Source organism: Gracilinanus agilis, chromosome 3 (genome assembly GCF_016433145.1).
Source record: "Gracilinanus agilis isolate LMUSP501 chromosome 3, AgileGrace, whole genome shotgun sequence".
NCBI classification, from domain to species: Eukaryota; Metazoa; Chordata; class Mammalia; order Didelphimorphia; family Didelphidae; genus Gracilinanus; species Gracilinanus agilis.
Genome location: NC_058132.1, coordinates 143,376,558 through 143,389,778, shown reverse-complemented (window position 1 = coordinate 143,389,778; position 13,221 = coordinate 143,376,558). Strand labels below are relative to the sequence as shown.

General features: G+C 34.8%; 1 protein-coding gene across 1 annotated transcript in view; it reads right to left on the bottom strand.

Moving 5' to 3' along the window:
- Positions 1 to 257: 257 nt before the first annotated feature.
- Positions 258 to 13,221, bottom strand: part of MTMR6 (myotubularin related protein 6) — a 31,255-nt gene continuing 18,291 nt past the window's right edge. Inside the window, exons 9-14 of the mRNA XM_044666123.1 lie at positions 12,740 to 12,865; positions 8,496 to 8,545; positions 7,808 to 8,008; positions 5,803 to 5,934; positions 5,593 to 5,719; positions 258 to 2,775 (exon numbers count right to left, since the gene is read on the bottom strand). Of these exons, the coding sequence (XP_044522058.1) occupies positions 2,515 to 2,775; positions 5,593 to 5,719; positions 5,803 to 5,934; positions 7,808 to 8,008; positions 8,496 to 8,545; positions 12,740 to 12,865 (897 nt within the window). The 3' untranslated portion in view covers positions 258 to 2,514. The remainder of the gene's footprint in view (positions 2,776 to 5,592; positions 5,720 to 5,802; positions 5,935 to 7,807; positions 8,009 to 8,495; positions 8,546 to 12,739; positions 12,866 to 13,221) is intronic.

The following is a 13,221-nucleotide window of genomic DNA, read 5'->3' as shown; positions in this document are numbered from 1 at the left end:
GTGTCTGAGACTAAATTTTAAACTAGGACCTCCTATTGCTGGGTCTGTCTCCCAAACCACTGAGCCACCTAGCTGCTCCCTTCTTTGAATATTTTAAAAAAATTTTCTGTTAAGAACATGCCAATAAATGCTTACTGAATGATATTAAAGAATTACTCAGTATTTTATCAAAATCATTAAAAGGAAAAAAAATTAAGTTTTAAAATCCATGCACATTATTATAATCAATAAAAGAAAATCTGAACAGAGAACCCATTCTTCCTGATTCTTTAATTGGCTCTTTTTGTCTTATGTTAACATACATGGGGAGATAAGGAATGGTGCAGACTGGCACTTTAAGTTAAAAAAAAAAAAAGAAAAAAGATTTCAAAATAGAAGCTATACATTTAATTAACTCTACATAATATATATGAAATATACATGTTATGCTTTCCATACACACGGAATGTAAAGATAATTTTACAAGACATATACACAATCTCATTTTTACTATTTACTCTGTAAAACACTGTGAATGCTACTAAGTAACTTCTGTATGTATACATACTGTCTATGTTTAAAGATTAAAATAATAAACCAGAAAATTGAATACAAGAAATTTGCCATGAAAGATTTCAATACACAAACCAGCAAGTAACAAGGCACCAAAGTTTCCCTTTGTTCCTGGGTACAAAAATGATCACACTCCCAATCCTGATGCTTGTAGATGGAAGGGAGAGAATATTGCTAAGGACAAATTGAATATGCAGTATATTTTTGCTGTTTATAAAGGAGTATTTTTCTTATTATATAATGTGCTCTGGAAAGACATTTAGGAATTACATAATAAACTCTCCTGTACAATAAGGCTTTTTTCCTTTTGAAAAACTTAAGATGCTTCTGAAAGTTTAAAATTAATCAAATAGAATCAGGAGTAGGGAAAAGTAGGAGGCTTCCTAGACAGCTTCCCCAACACCCTTCAATCTTAACTTCTGCCCTACCATGTTACTTCAATTTTGAGCATCCTAATTAGCTGAGACTAGCAACTGCATGTGATCTGTGCTTTCTTGGAGGGGTGAAATGAATCTGTAATGCATAAAGTGATAACTCAAACTATTTTTTCCACATAATGACAAGGGACACTGTGTGAACCATAAACAGATCCTAATTTTGTGCTTATATACACTACTTAAAATAAGGCATCCACCATTTGTTAGTAGTACAGTTTTGAAAACTGATTTTCCCTCCTGCTTGGGAAACACAGTGATGATTATTTGAAGTATGTAATGGTTAGGAATAGGGGAGACTAAAGGAGAATTTTATTTTAGCTATGAATAAGCTCTTAGGAAACTTACCAAAGAAACCTTTCAAATCTGTTCTTATTAAAGCCTCTTCCTACTGTTTTCCCACTCATTAAAAAGAGAAGGAAAAATATCCTATACACAAGTGAATTACTTTTTAAAAGTCATGCTTTCAAGCAAAAGCCTAAGCTGCCTATACCTCTTGTTTCATTGTTAAAACAAGCTAGACAAAGAACAGCAGAGCATTGAAGGATAAGACCTTTCTTCAATGAAAGTCTATAATGTGCTTTTCATTATTTCTTTAAAGAATAAAATGTATTACAGCACGGTGGGTTTTTTTCTCTTTATACCTCACACATTGTTACCAAAGGAAGAAAATTCACTACAGCAAGCTGATAATTCATGAAATGCAATAATTGATATGTACAAGCCACAGTCTTAAACATTCTGGCACATGCACTTGAAACTGATAATCTGTATTATAACATGTAAATGATCTAAAGTGGTAATATATAAATAAGAGGAATGGAAAGATCTTCAATTATTACTAATTTTAGACTTAACACATTTGTAATTCTAAAACTCCTTATATCATGAGACTCTTACAATATTCCATATTCACATGAAATTTCTTAAGAACAAAACAGGGCTCCCATTACCCTCCCAACCCAATTCTCCCAAAAGTAAATATACATATATATTTTTTTTAGCTATAAAAATTAAAGGGGAAAACAAAGTCAGAAACTTCTTTTAAAGCCCTGTTCAGAATATTTAACATTAAACATCAATATTTGACAAATTTTGTAAGAATATATTTTTGTGGACAAGTACATGTGCCACTTAAGTTGCAGAATATAAATAAAAGATCATTTTGTTGATTTTTCCCCAATTAAAATTAAGGTTATTTGTGTTCATCAGAACATAGGATCATCTAGCTAGAATGAACTTATAACATCATAAACTAACATCAATTTTCAAGGCTATAGTGCAAATTGCATTTTTATTAATATCTCTCAAACACCACTCATTTCTTTTTTATCACAAATGTCACTCCTTTCTAAAAAAGAAATCAGACCGCTTATTACCCTCAAAGGAGCTATTTGCATGCTGTTGTACTCTAAAACCTAACATTAGATAAATTAGCTTTTGGTCATGCAGCACAGACCATCCTTACAATAATCCATCTCTTGTATTTCAATCCATTGAAAAAGATATTCTTTTCACTCAGTAATAACTAACAGGTCATTCTTGCTACTCCATACTCCAAACTGACAACTGCAGGTTCAGTTTTGGAAAACTCTTCTGCATATTCACTATAGCGATTATCTGCTGTGTTGCTGCCCTCTATAGTTCGAATAGCATCATTCCCAGGTAACAGGGTCTGCTCTTTCTTGAAACACAGGGAAGGTTTGAGGGCTGGAGAGTCAGGATGAATAGAGCGCAAAGATTCCTTGTTGAGAACTTCAGTCTGCCTGTTTTTCTGGTGTTTGATTTTCTAAAACAAGACCAAATTTGAAAATTTACTGTTAGTGAGAGCTTTATAGAAAAAGTAATGCATGTTTATGTATTTATTATTAAACTAAAAATCTTTATTATCATTAATAAAAACAAATTTAAATGGGTAAGATATGGTTACAAATATAAATTGTTTAAACATATTTTCTAATTTAAAATGTATTTACATTGGGGGCACCTGGGTAGCTCAGTGGATTGAGAGTCAGGCCTAGAGACGGGAGGTTCTAGGTTCAAATCTGGCCTCAGACACTTCCCAGCTGTGTGACCCTGGGCAAGTCACTTGACCCCCATTGCCCACCCTTACCACTCTTCCACCAAGGAGCCAACGCACAGAAGTTAAGGGTTTAAAAAAAAATAAAATGTATTTACATTGTTACAGGTTTAAGTTTTAAGTTTTTAAATCAATTTGGCTAGACAGGACATGGAGGAAATCACTTAACTTTACTCTTACACGACTTGGATATGTATCACTTATCTAGAAATTTATCTTTATAGCCATTTTATCTATGTTATAAATTCTTGTATTTCCAATATCCTTCTTTTTCATGTAAAAAATTGTAACAAAGAAATTAAGATACTTATTATTACATAATAAAAATATTCTGTATGAATCTTTTCCCAATTTCGCCAACTGCTGGTACCCTTACTAAGGTATCAAGCTGATACTACTTACTAAGTCTCTTTACAAAAAAATACAAATGTATATCTTTACATATGTATTTGTCTCCCTTGTTAGAATATAAGCTTCTTAAAAGATTGTTTCAATCTTCATATTTGTATCCTTAGCACCTACCAGTGTTTACAATAGTGCTTAGTAAATCCTGCTCATTGATTGATAGTACTTGTGTAAGAAAGAATAAAAGAAAACATAAAAGCTGGTTGGGGTCTAATTTCATTTAGCTTAGTTATTAATTACTATATAAATGGTCATTTTTTAACCCTTAATCCAATAAGTACCTAATAGTGTAAAATACAGTATATTCATCCCAAATCCACAACTATTATATGATTTAGTTCAATAAACACTTAAGTAATTACTATTTGCCAGGTACTAGGAATCCAAAGACAAAAACAAAACAGTCCCTCCCCTCAAGGAGCTTACATCCTACTTGGCTGACACCGCATATACACTAAGTCAGTCCACACAAGTAGAACAAAAGAAAAAGGAACCAGTAAAAAGCCTGAGCTGTACTTTAAAGGAAGTTGGAGAGCACAGAGGTGAGAATCTTCATAAACATTTATCTAAATTATCCTTAATATATATAAAGAAAGAGATGTCATGTTCATCAAATTTCAGATGATATAAAGTTGTGAGGGAGAACTAACACACTGTATGAGAGTCAAGAACCAAAAAGCTCCTGATAGGTTAGGGCACTGGGCTGAATCCAATAAATTGGCATTGAATGGAAATAAACATAACCTCTTACACTTAAGTTAAAAAAAATCACCTTCACATATGCCAGGATGAGCAAGACATCCTAGGATTTTTTTTTTTAAACCCTTGTACTTCGGTGCATTGTCTCATAGGTGGAAGATTGGTAAGGGTGGGCAATGGGGGTCAAGTGACTTGCCCAGGGTCACACAGCTGGGAAGTGGCTGAGGCAGGGTTTGAACCTAGGACCTCCTGTCTCTAGGCCTGACTCTCACTCCACTGAGCTACCCAGCTGCCCCACATCCTAGGATTTTAATAGTCACTAAGTCCAATGATTCAACAACATTATGTGGCAGCCGAAAAACGGAAATATGTTCCAGGGCTGTAGTAAGAGAAGCACAGCTTCCAGAAATTAAGGAAGTGATAAGTCTCTTTGAACTGTGCCATGGTCAGAGAAATTAGGAGTATTATGTTCAGTGCTTGGGATGCAGCTTAAGAAGGAAATTGATAAGCTGGACCATGTACAGTGAAAGGAAATCAGAATGATAATGTGCCTGATCCATGTAATACAGGAAAAGCTGAAGGAACTTGGGATGTGTAGCTTGGAGAAGAGAAGTCTGATAGGGGACAAACTACCTGCCTCTGAGTATCATAGGGCTCAAAGAGGGACTGGATTTGTTCTGTTTCGCTCCTCAAAAGAAAACAAGGAAAAATGGGTGGAAGTTGCCAAAAGGCAGACTTAGGTTTGTCAGAAGAAACTTCCTGAAATACTAAGAGCTAATCAAAATTGGAATAAGCTGTCTTTGGGGATAGTAGATTCCTCTTCACTAGAGGTCTTTAAACAGAGATGAATTTAGTGTATGACTGAAACAGGTGTCCATATATCCCTTCCAGTTAAAATTCTATGATTCTATGAACTTCTTTTAGAGTGGTTCTAAAGAAACAAGAGAAAAAAACTATTCCCCATAAGATAAATTGTACCTTTTCAATTGCTTGAATTCCTCTCTAGTCTTACCCTCTGTAATACTGACATCTCTCCTTTAGCTATCTTTTGACCATTAACTCACACTGTGGCATTACCTTCTGGGGAAAATTTTTAAGATTGGTATAGAAATCTAATATGTGTGAAATGGCCTTTCAGGGAAACACTCTGGGAAAAGTCCTATTTGGTGAATTTGGTGGGTCAAGCAGATCTTCTCTAAAAGCCTTGTTTAGTTTTCTCTGATTTTAACAATTTACTTTCTTTGGGTGATAGAAAGCACAGAAGTAACTATAAAAATGATACAACCTATATTCTTTAAAGGAAGGAAATGGAGGTTGGCTTATGGTAATAATACTTAAAAGACTTATTGCAATGACTGATTACAAGAGTAAAGCAACGAACTTAATATTTCAAACTAATACTATGTATTTCAGAATACTCACAGACTCTAGTTCTTTAATTTCCTTCTCTAGTTGTTTATTTTGATCATTCATGTTCATAATCAGTTTAACTACAGATTGTCGAGGATGCATTGTTCGATCAAATTGATGGTACATATTTCTCCAAAACCTCCAGAAAAAGAAAACACAACTATTTTAATGAATTACCTTCATAGCAGGAGAATATATAGATGTTCAGTTATGTCTACTTACTTAAAGTTGAAAGGCACTGTATTGGGCTCTAGTACTGTAAATTTCTGAGAACTAGGACAGTACAAAGGATTTAAGTACTTTTCTTGGTCGTCCAAAAGGAATGGCCACAAGGAGTAAGTCTTCTCTTTCAACCTTAACATAATAATCAGAATGAGAAAGTGCTCAACTGCAGATAAAAGGCATCATTTAAACTCTCATTTTAGTACAAACATTGTGATTCAAGCCCTTTACTCTCCTCCCAGTGCTCTTTACACAGCCAAAGCAATCTCTCTATGTATATGATTTAAGTGCAGTGAGTGAAAATGAGAACCTTGCTTGGAACAGAGCTAGTTGAGTTTGATTTAAAAAGCCTGGAGTTTTGTCTGATTTGATCCTTTCCATCTCCATCATCCAATCTGTCATCTAGTAATATAAATTACTTCTTTTAAATATTTCAGTTTCTATTTAAATATTTAAATTTGTCATAATCTCCATTCCCATTGTCACAAATTTAAGCAGAGACCCTTGTCATTTCATACCTAATTACTGCAGGAAATTCCTAGCTAGCAACTCATGTCTTTCCTTTCCTCCAATTATTCATTTAACAAATAATTATTCAGCACTTTCTACATATGAAGTTCTGTGCTGGGTGTGAAGAATAAAATATCAAGATACTGTTGCCAGACTAACCCTTAACCTCTAATTTCATCAGAGCACTTTTCCACTCAGCAATCTCTCATCAATCCCCTACTGATTATAAGGAGGCTAAAATATTTCTGTATTATTTCTGAGGCCCTCCATAGAACGTCTTTGTATAACTTAGATTTTACCAATGTCATTAGTTAAGCTATTATACCTAAAATATTGTTTAAAAAAAACAGGAGATTTATACTGGAGAGGAAAAAGTTCCCATAGGGCAGTGATGGCAAACCTTTTAGAGACTGAGTGCCCAAACTGCACCCTCATAGCACATGTGAGACCCCCTATCTTACCCCAGACAGGGGAGGGAAGAAGCAGGTCCCATCGGGCTGCTGGGCGGAGGAGTAGGTAATGTGGAAAGATGTCTTCAGGTGCGGTGGAAAGGGAGAAGGGAGCAGCCTCCTCTGGCATGTGTGCCACAGGATTCCTAACACAGCTATGGGGGTAACATATTAGGGTAGAAGAGAATGAAAGAACTCCACTAGGGAGAGGAGTAAGAAAAGTGGGTTAAAAGAATAAGGTTCTGGTTCAAACTATACCAATAAGTAGTGGTGTGACTGCAAATTACAAGGTCTCTGTCTGCTGTCAAGTAAAAAATATAGGAATCAAACTGGATAAATCATCAGATCTAAAATTATATACACATAGGGACCCCTAAACCAATCTGTCACTATGATAATGGTCAAACCTTCTCTAACACTTGTCATTTTATTTCTATTTCACAAAATTACTTATTTGGAATTATGAGAAATGTTAATTTCCTTACATTTTAAAATAACGGATAGTTTGGTGTTTTTTTCAAATTTCCTTTTCTTTCCCCCTCCCTAATCTAGTCCAATGACTAGATTTCATGAATGTAGAGCAGTGATTCCCAAAGTGGGCGCTACCACCCCCTGGTGGGTGTTGCAGCGATCCTGGGGGGCGGGAGGGGGGAGAGGGTTGGCGGTGCCACAGGTGCATTTATCTTTCCTATTAATTGCTATTAAATTTTTTTTTAAATTAATTTTCAGGGAGCTAAGTAATACTTTTTCTGGAATGGGGGCAGCAGGCCAAGAAAGTTTGGGAACCACTGGTGTAGAGAATTCCTAGTAGGAAAATTCTGTTCAATCATGAAGATCAGTAACTCTTTTAGACTGTCTTAGAAGATTTGTCTCAGGAAGTTGAGAAGTTAAGTTACTTGCCCTTAGTCATACAGAGACAGGATTAGAAACCTTATCTTCATAAATCCAAATCAAGGGCTCTTTCCACTATATCACAGTGACTCTAAATCTATTAGTTCTGTTTGTTAAAAATTCTTTAAAATTCTGTTTAAAATAAATGATCTTACTTGAGATCTTCTCTTTCTTTTTGACAATTCCCAAGGAAATTTCCAAATTGGCATGAATGAACATGTTCATGGATCTGAAGAAGAAATGCTTCATTGTATTCAAAAGCTTGTGGAAATTGTTCTGTCAAATGCCACACACATTCCAAAAACTGAGTAAACACTGGCGAAACTTCCTTTGGGTCACCATCCAAATGGCCACACCTATATATGTCCCCAAAAGTGAAAAGTTTTTAAATGTGAAAGAAATTAATCGAGTATTACATAAACTATATACATGAAGAAAAAATCCAAATATTTTTTGTTACACTGGCATAAGAGAACTGAAATTTACTTGTAATAAGTAAAGCATGTATACATTAAATAGCCTCGCACATACATTTCATTCATAACAGACCAAACTGTCTGCTGCAATCAAAGACCAAACACTAAAACTTATATTCAATAACCAAGTTACTTTTATTTACATATCAACCAACTAGTCATGAAAATAAATACATTTAAAGACCTGAGAACAATTTATGTTGGTAGGGAAAATATTAGCTTTAATGTAATTAATAATTTATAAAAGCACTGATACTTCAAGGTACTAGTGTTCTCTGTTATTAGACATAATTCACTTCAAATGAACTGTACAATGTTTTAAAAGACTAAAGTTGCCGATTATACAAACTTTACAACTATTCTGTACCTATCTGAAAATTTATGTCCAAAGGAGATCCAGTCCTTCTCTATCAAAACCTAAAAGAAAAATAAATTACCAAGTCATTTCAAACAAATTGACTTTCAATCTCTTCTGAATAATCAAAACACATTATCTAAAATATAACATTAGGCATTTTTCCTTAATACCTGTAAAAAGTTAAATTCTAGTATTTTCCCAAGTGTAAGAACATTGTCTTTTTCCATATTTTAGTTTACATGTCTTGTGATAACCTCATCTATCAAACTATAAAAAAAAGAAATATTGACAAGAAAGATAGTTATTTCCATTAATCTTTAATAACAGAGCATCTATCATTAACACAAGAAAGGCAGCTTAGAAAAGTTAAGAAATTATTTTAGCAGTTAAACTGAAATACAGTAACACTGAACCTAGATGTCACTATCACTAGCTTACTGAGTTCCTACTGTGTTTATTATAGATCTAAAAAGACTTTACAAAATAAAAATAAGTTGCAGTCTGTGCTCAAGGAATTTTCAATGTTAAAAAAATGAACATGAAACACAAATCCAAATTTATACAGAGTTGTAAGGAAATAGGTTTTTATAGCTATTATGAACATGTTGTTTTTAATCAGAGGATTCACAGAGCAGATGGGTTTTAAAAGAATTTTAAAGGATAGAAGGAATGAGGATAGTAAGAGGGCACATAATTTCCCCTTGATGAATTCAAGTCACATGATCCAGGTACACTAGATTGTCTAGTTCTGAAAAACTGGCCAGATGTGATTGATGAATCACTGTTAAGTTATATTTGAAAGACCATGAAAAATGGGAGTAATACCCATTTTTGGTCTTGTTTGAAAAAGGAACATATCCCAATTTTCAAAAAAGGTAAGAGAATAGAACCTGTAAATTACAATCCAGGGAGCTTGACTTTTGATCCCCTGGAAAATTCTGTAATGAATCATTAAAGAAATGGTAGGGGAATATCTAAAAAGGTTGATTACGGGGCAGCTGGGTAGCTCAATGGATTGAGAGCCAGGCCTAGAGACGGGAGGTCCTAGGTTCAAATCTGACCTCAGACACTTCCCAGCTGTGTGACCCTGGGCAAGTCACTTGACCCCCCATTGCCTTCATAAATAAACAAACAAACAAATAAATAATAAGTAAAAATAAAAAGGGTTGATTATAAAAAAACAAAATGACTTCCAAGAAGAAAAAATTGTGTCAGACTCAAAACATTTCTTTTTGGACAATACTACTGAATCAATAAATGAAAATAATGCTATGTATATTGTTTATATAGATTTTTTTCCTAACAGTTTTCTATAAAGTATGTGATACCATGGAGAAGATGGAGAGAGAACAATTAGATGACAATACAATCAAATTTAGAAGTGTTTGGTTGACAGGGCTCAAAGAATAGTTGGTAATGGTTCAGGGTCAACATGGCAGGTCTTTAAAGGAGTACCTCAGGCATCTGGGCTTGGTGCTAGGGTATTCAATATTTTTATCAGTGACTTGTATAAAGGGACAGGTAGCACATTGATCCAACTTGCAGATAACACAAAGCTTGGAGGGGAGGGGAGATGGATAATGACAGATGATAGAGTCAGGATCCAAAAGGATATAGAAAGGCTTGAGCATTGGGCTGAATCTAATATGAGGAAATTTAATAGGCTTTACCATTGGGCAGGAAAAAAACCCCACAACTTTTCAAGTATAAGATGGCAGAGAATCAGTTAGACAACAATCATTTTGAAAAATATCTGGGGTTTTTAGTGTCCTGAAAGCTCAATATGTTAGCCATTGAAGAAGTTAACGGGATCTTGACTACATTAAGAGCTTCAAATAATAGAGTTGATGGTATCATTCTATTCTGCCTTCAGGAGACTACAATTTGGACTTTAGTGCTCAGATCTGGGTTCCACATTTTCAGAAAAGACTGATAAGATGAGAAAGGGCAACCATGATAGTGAAGGGCTTTGAACCTATGCCACATGAGGATCAGCTAATAGAATGTGGGGTGTTTCACCTACATTAAAGACTTGAGAGGGAACTGGAAACTGTCTTCAAGAATTTACAGTGCTGTCATGTCACAGAGGGGTTTATTTGTTACATTTAGCCCTAGAAGGGCTATAGACAGAAGTAAAAGCAAGTAGGAGGAAGTTGCAAGAGGCCAATTTAGCCTTAATGACAGGAAAGTTTCTAACAATTAGAACCAGCCTAAAGTGGAATATGTTGTCTTGGGAAGTAGTGAATTCCCTTACTTGGAGGTCTTCAAGTAGACACTATATATAATCACTTATCAGATATGTCACAGTGGTGCTTCTTTACATTCACTGGTTGGACTAAATGAACTTCTGAGGACTGGGCAGCTAGGTGGTGCAGTGGATAAAATACTGGGTCCTGAGCCAGGAAAATATATTCATAAGCAGGGGAGTTTCTAAGAAACTCACATTCATCTTCAGACTTCCTAGCTGTTGTGAACCTGGGCAAGTAACTTAATATCTATCTATCTCAGTATTCTCACTGGTAAAAATGGGGACAACAATAGCACCCATCTCACAGGGTTATTTTTTTTTTTTTAACCCTTGTACTTCGGTGTATTGTCTCATAGGTGGAAGATTGATAAGGGTGGGCAATGGGGGTCAAGTGACTTGCCCAGGGTCACACAGCTGGGAAGTGGCTGAGGCCGGATTTGAACCTAGGACCTCCTGTCTCTAGGCCTGACTCTCACTCCACTGAGCTACCCAGCTGCCCCCATGGGTTACTATTTATAAAGCATTTAGCATAGTGTATGGCACATTGTGGACACTTAAAAAAAATGTTTATTCCCTTCCCTGCTGATGTCCTTTCCAACTCTCAGATGCTGCAATTCTATAATTATTTGCACAAGTGAGATTGATTAACTTTGAAAAATATTACTGTTGTAAATTGTTAGGCAGAGACATTAAGAGCCTTACTCAATATTACAAAGGAAGTAAGTAGCACAGCCAAAATTCAAGCCATTTCTCTTTCTACTATACTCCTTTCTAAATAGTAGAATTTTCAAGTTAATCAGGCACAAATCCATTACTCTAAGAAACTGGCTTCTGGAATTCTTAGGCATAAACACTTTAGGGAGGTTCATTCTGTATTTTTAGATGGAAACCTTTCAATGTAACATAGTATTAGCTCACATTTAAATAACTTAAAATTATAATCATATCTACAGAATTAGAAAATCTTAAGAGAGGTGAAAGATCCCAGAAGTCATCCAATCAACTTATACTGAACAAAAATTACCCTATGCCACACCTAATAGTTTGACATCTAGGCTGCCAATGAAATCCTTCCTGAGGCAATCCATTTCTCTTCTGGATAGCTCTAATAATTAGGAAGTTTACCTTTATGCTGACTCTAAATCTACTTCTCTGCAGCTCCCACAATTTGCTCTAGTGCTGTTCTCTGAGAACAACCATAAACCCTCTTCCACAGGATAGCTTTTCAAATACTTGAATGCAATTTTCATATCATCACCTTCTAAGTCTATTATTTTTCTCCAGGATAAATACTCTTATTTCCTTCAACCAACTTTCATATTGTATGACCTCAAGATCTTTAATTATATTGACTATTCTCTGCTTGTCTTCCATCTTGTCTATAAAGGTATTAAAACATGAATCCCAAAATGGGACATAATACTTATGTTGTTATATGGCTACAGCAAAGCACAGCAGGTCTATTACAATCTATTCTTAGCTTCCTTATATGAAACAAAGTTTAGAAGCTCACTAGCCAAAAGTTTCCTTAATTCTGATTATTTGTTGTCAGGTTTAATAACTTTGATTTGTTAAAAGATGACAGTGTATAAGCTTTGAGAATTCTAACACACCAAGGAATAAGAAAAATATTTTCTTATTATTCTTATTATATTAACTATAAAAATATAGTTCTTTGAAAAGAATCTAACTGGGGGGCAAGTAGGTGGCTTGGTGGACTGAGAGCCAGGCCCAGAGATGGGAGGTCCTGGGTTCATATCTAGCCTCAGACACTTTCTAGCTGTGTGGGCAAGTCACTTAACCCCCATTAACTAGCCCTTACTACTCTTCTGCTTAGAACCAATACACAGTATTGATTCTAAGACAGAAAGTAAGGGCTTAAAAAAAAGATTCTAACAGAAAATTCTATAAATTCTCAAGTAGTTTTACAGTCACAAAATAGCATTTTATAAACATTATGGTACAAACAAAAAATCTTTCAATTTAATGCCAAATAAATCCTTACCATAAATCCTTTGATTGTTCTGTAATAGGAATCCAATAAAAGAGCTCCAAGGGAACACACTTGAGAGGTCCTGTCCCAACCATCAGAACAATGTACCAGCACACTTGCACTTTCAACCACTATTGCCTAAAAAGAGAAAACAGGTATATGTGTCAAGAATTTTTAGTTGCATCAGTAAGATCCACTAATTATAAACCAACATAATCTCATATAGCAAGGCCAAGTGAAAAAGTAATTTGTTACCATATTTTATGATGAGTTCATTTAGGAAAAGTCACTTGCTAGGAAAATACAAATTAAAGTCCTAAGAAAAGGATATCGCTAGGTAACACACTATAAATGTAACCTTTGTTTCTACAAACTGAACAAAAATATATTTCTTTTTAAAAATGGGACTTTCTCTTCAAAAGAAAAAGTACTGAAAATGATAGCTAGCAAAATTCAGGAGTCAAATATGCACCATACCCCTACACCCTAAAAAG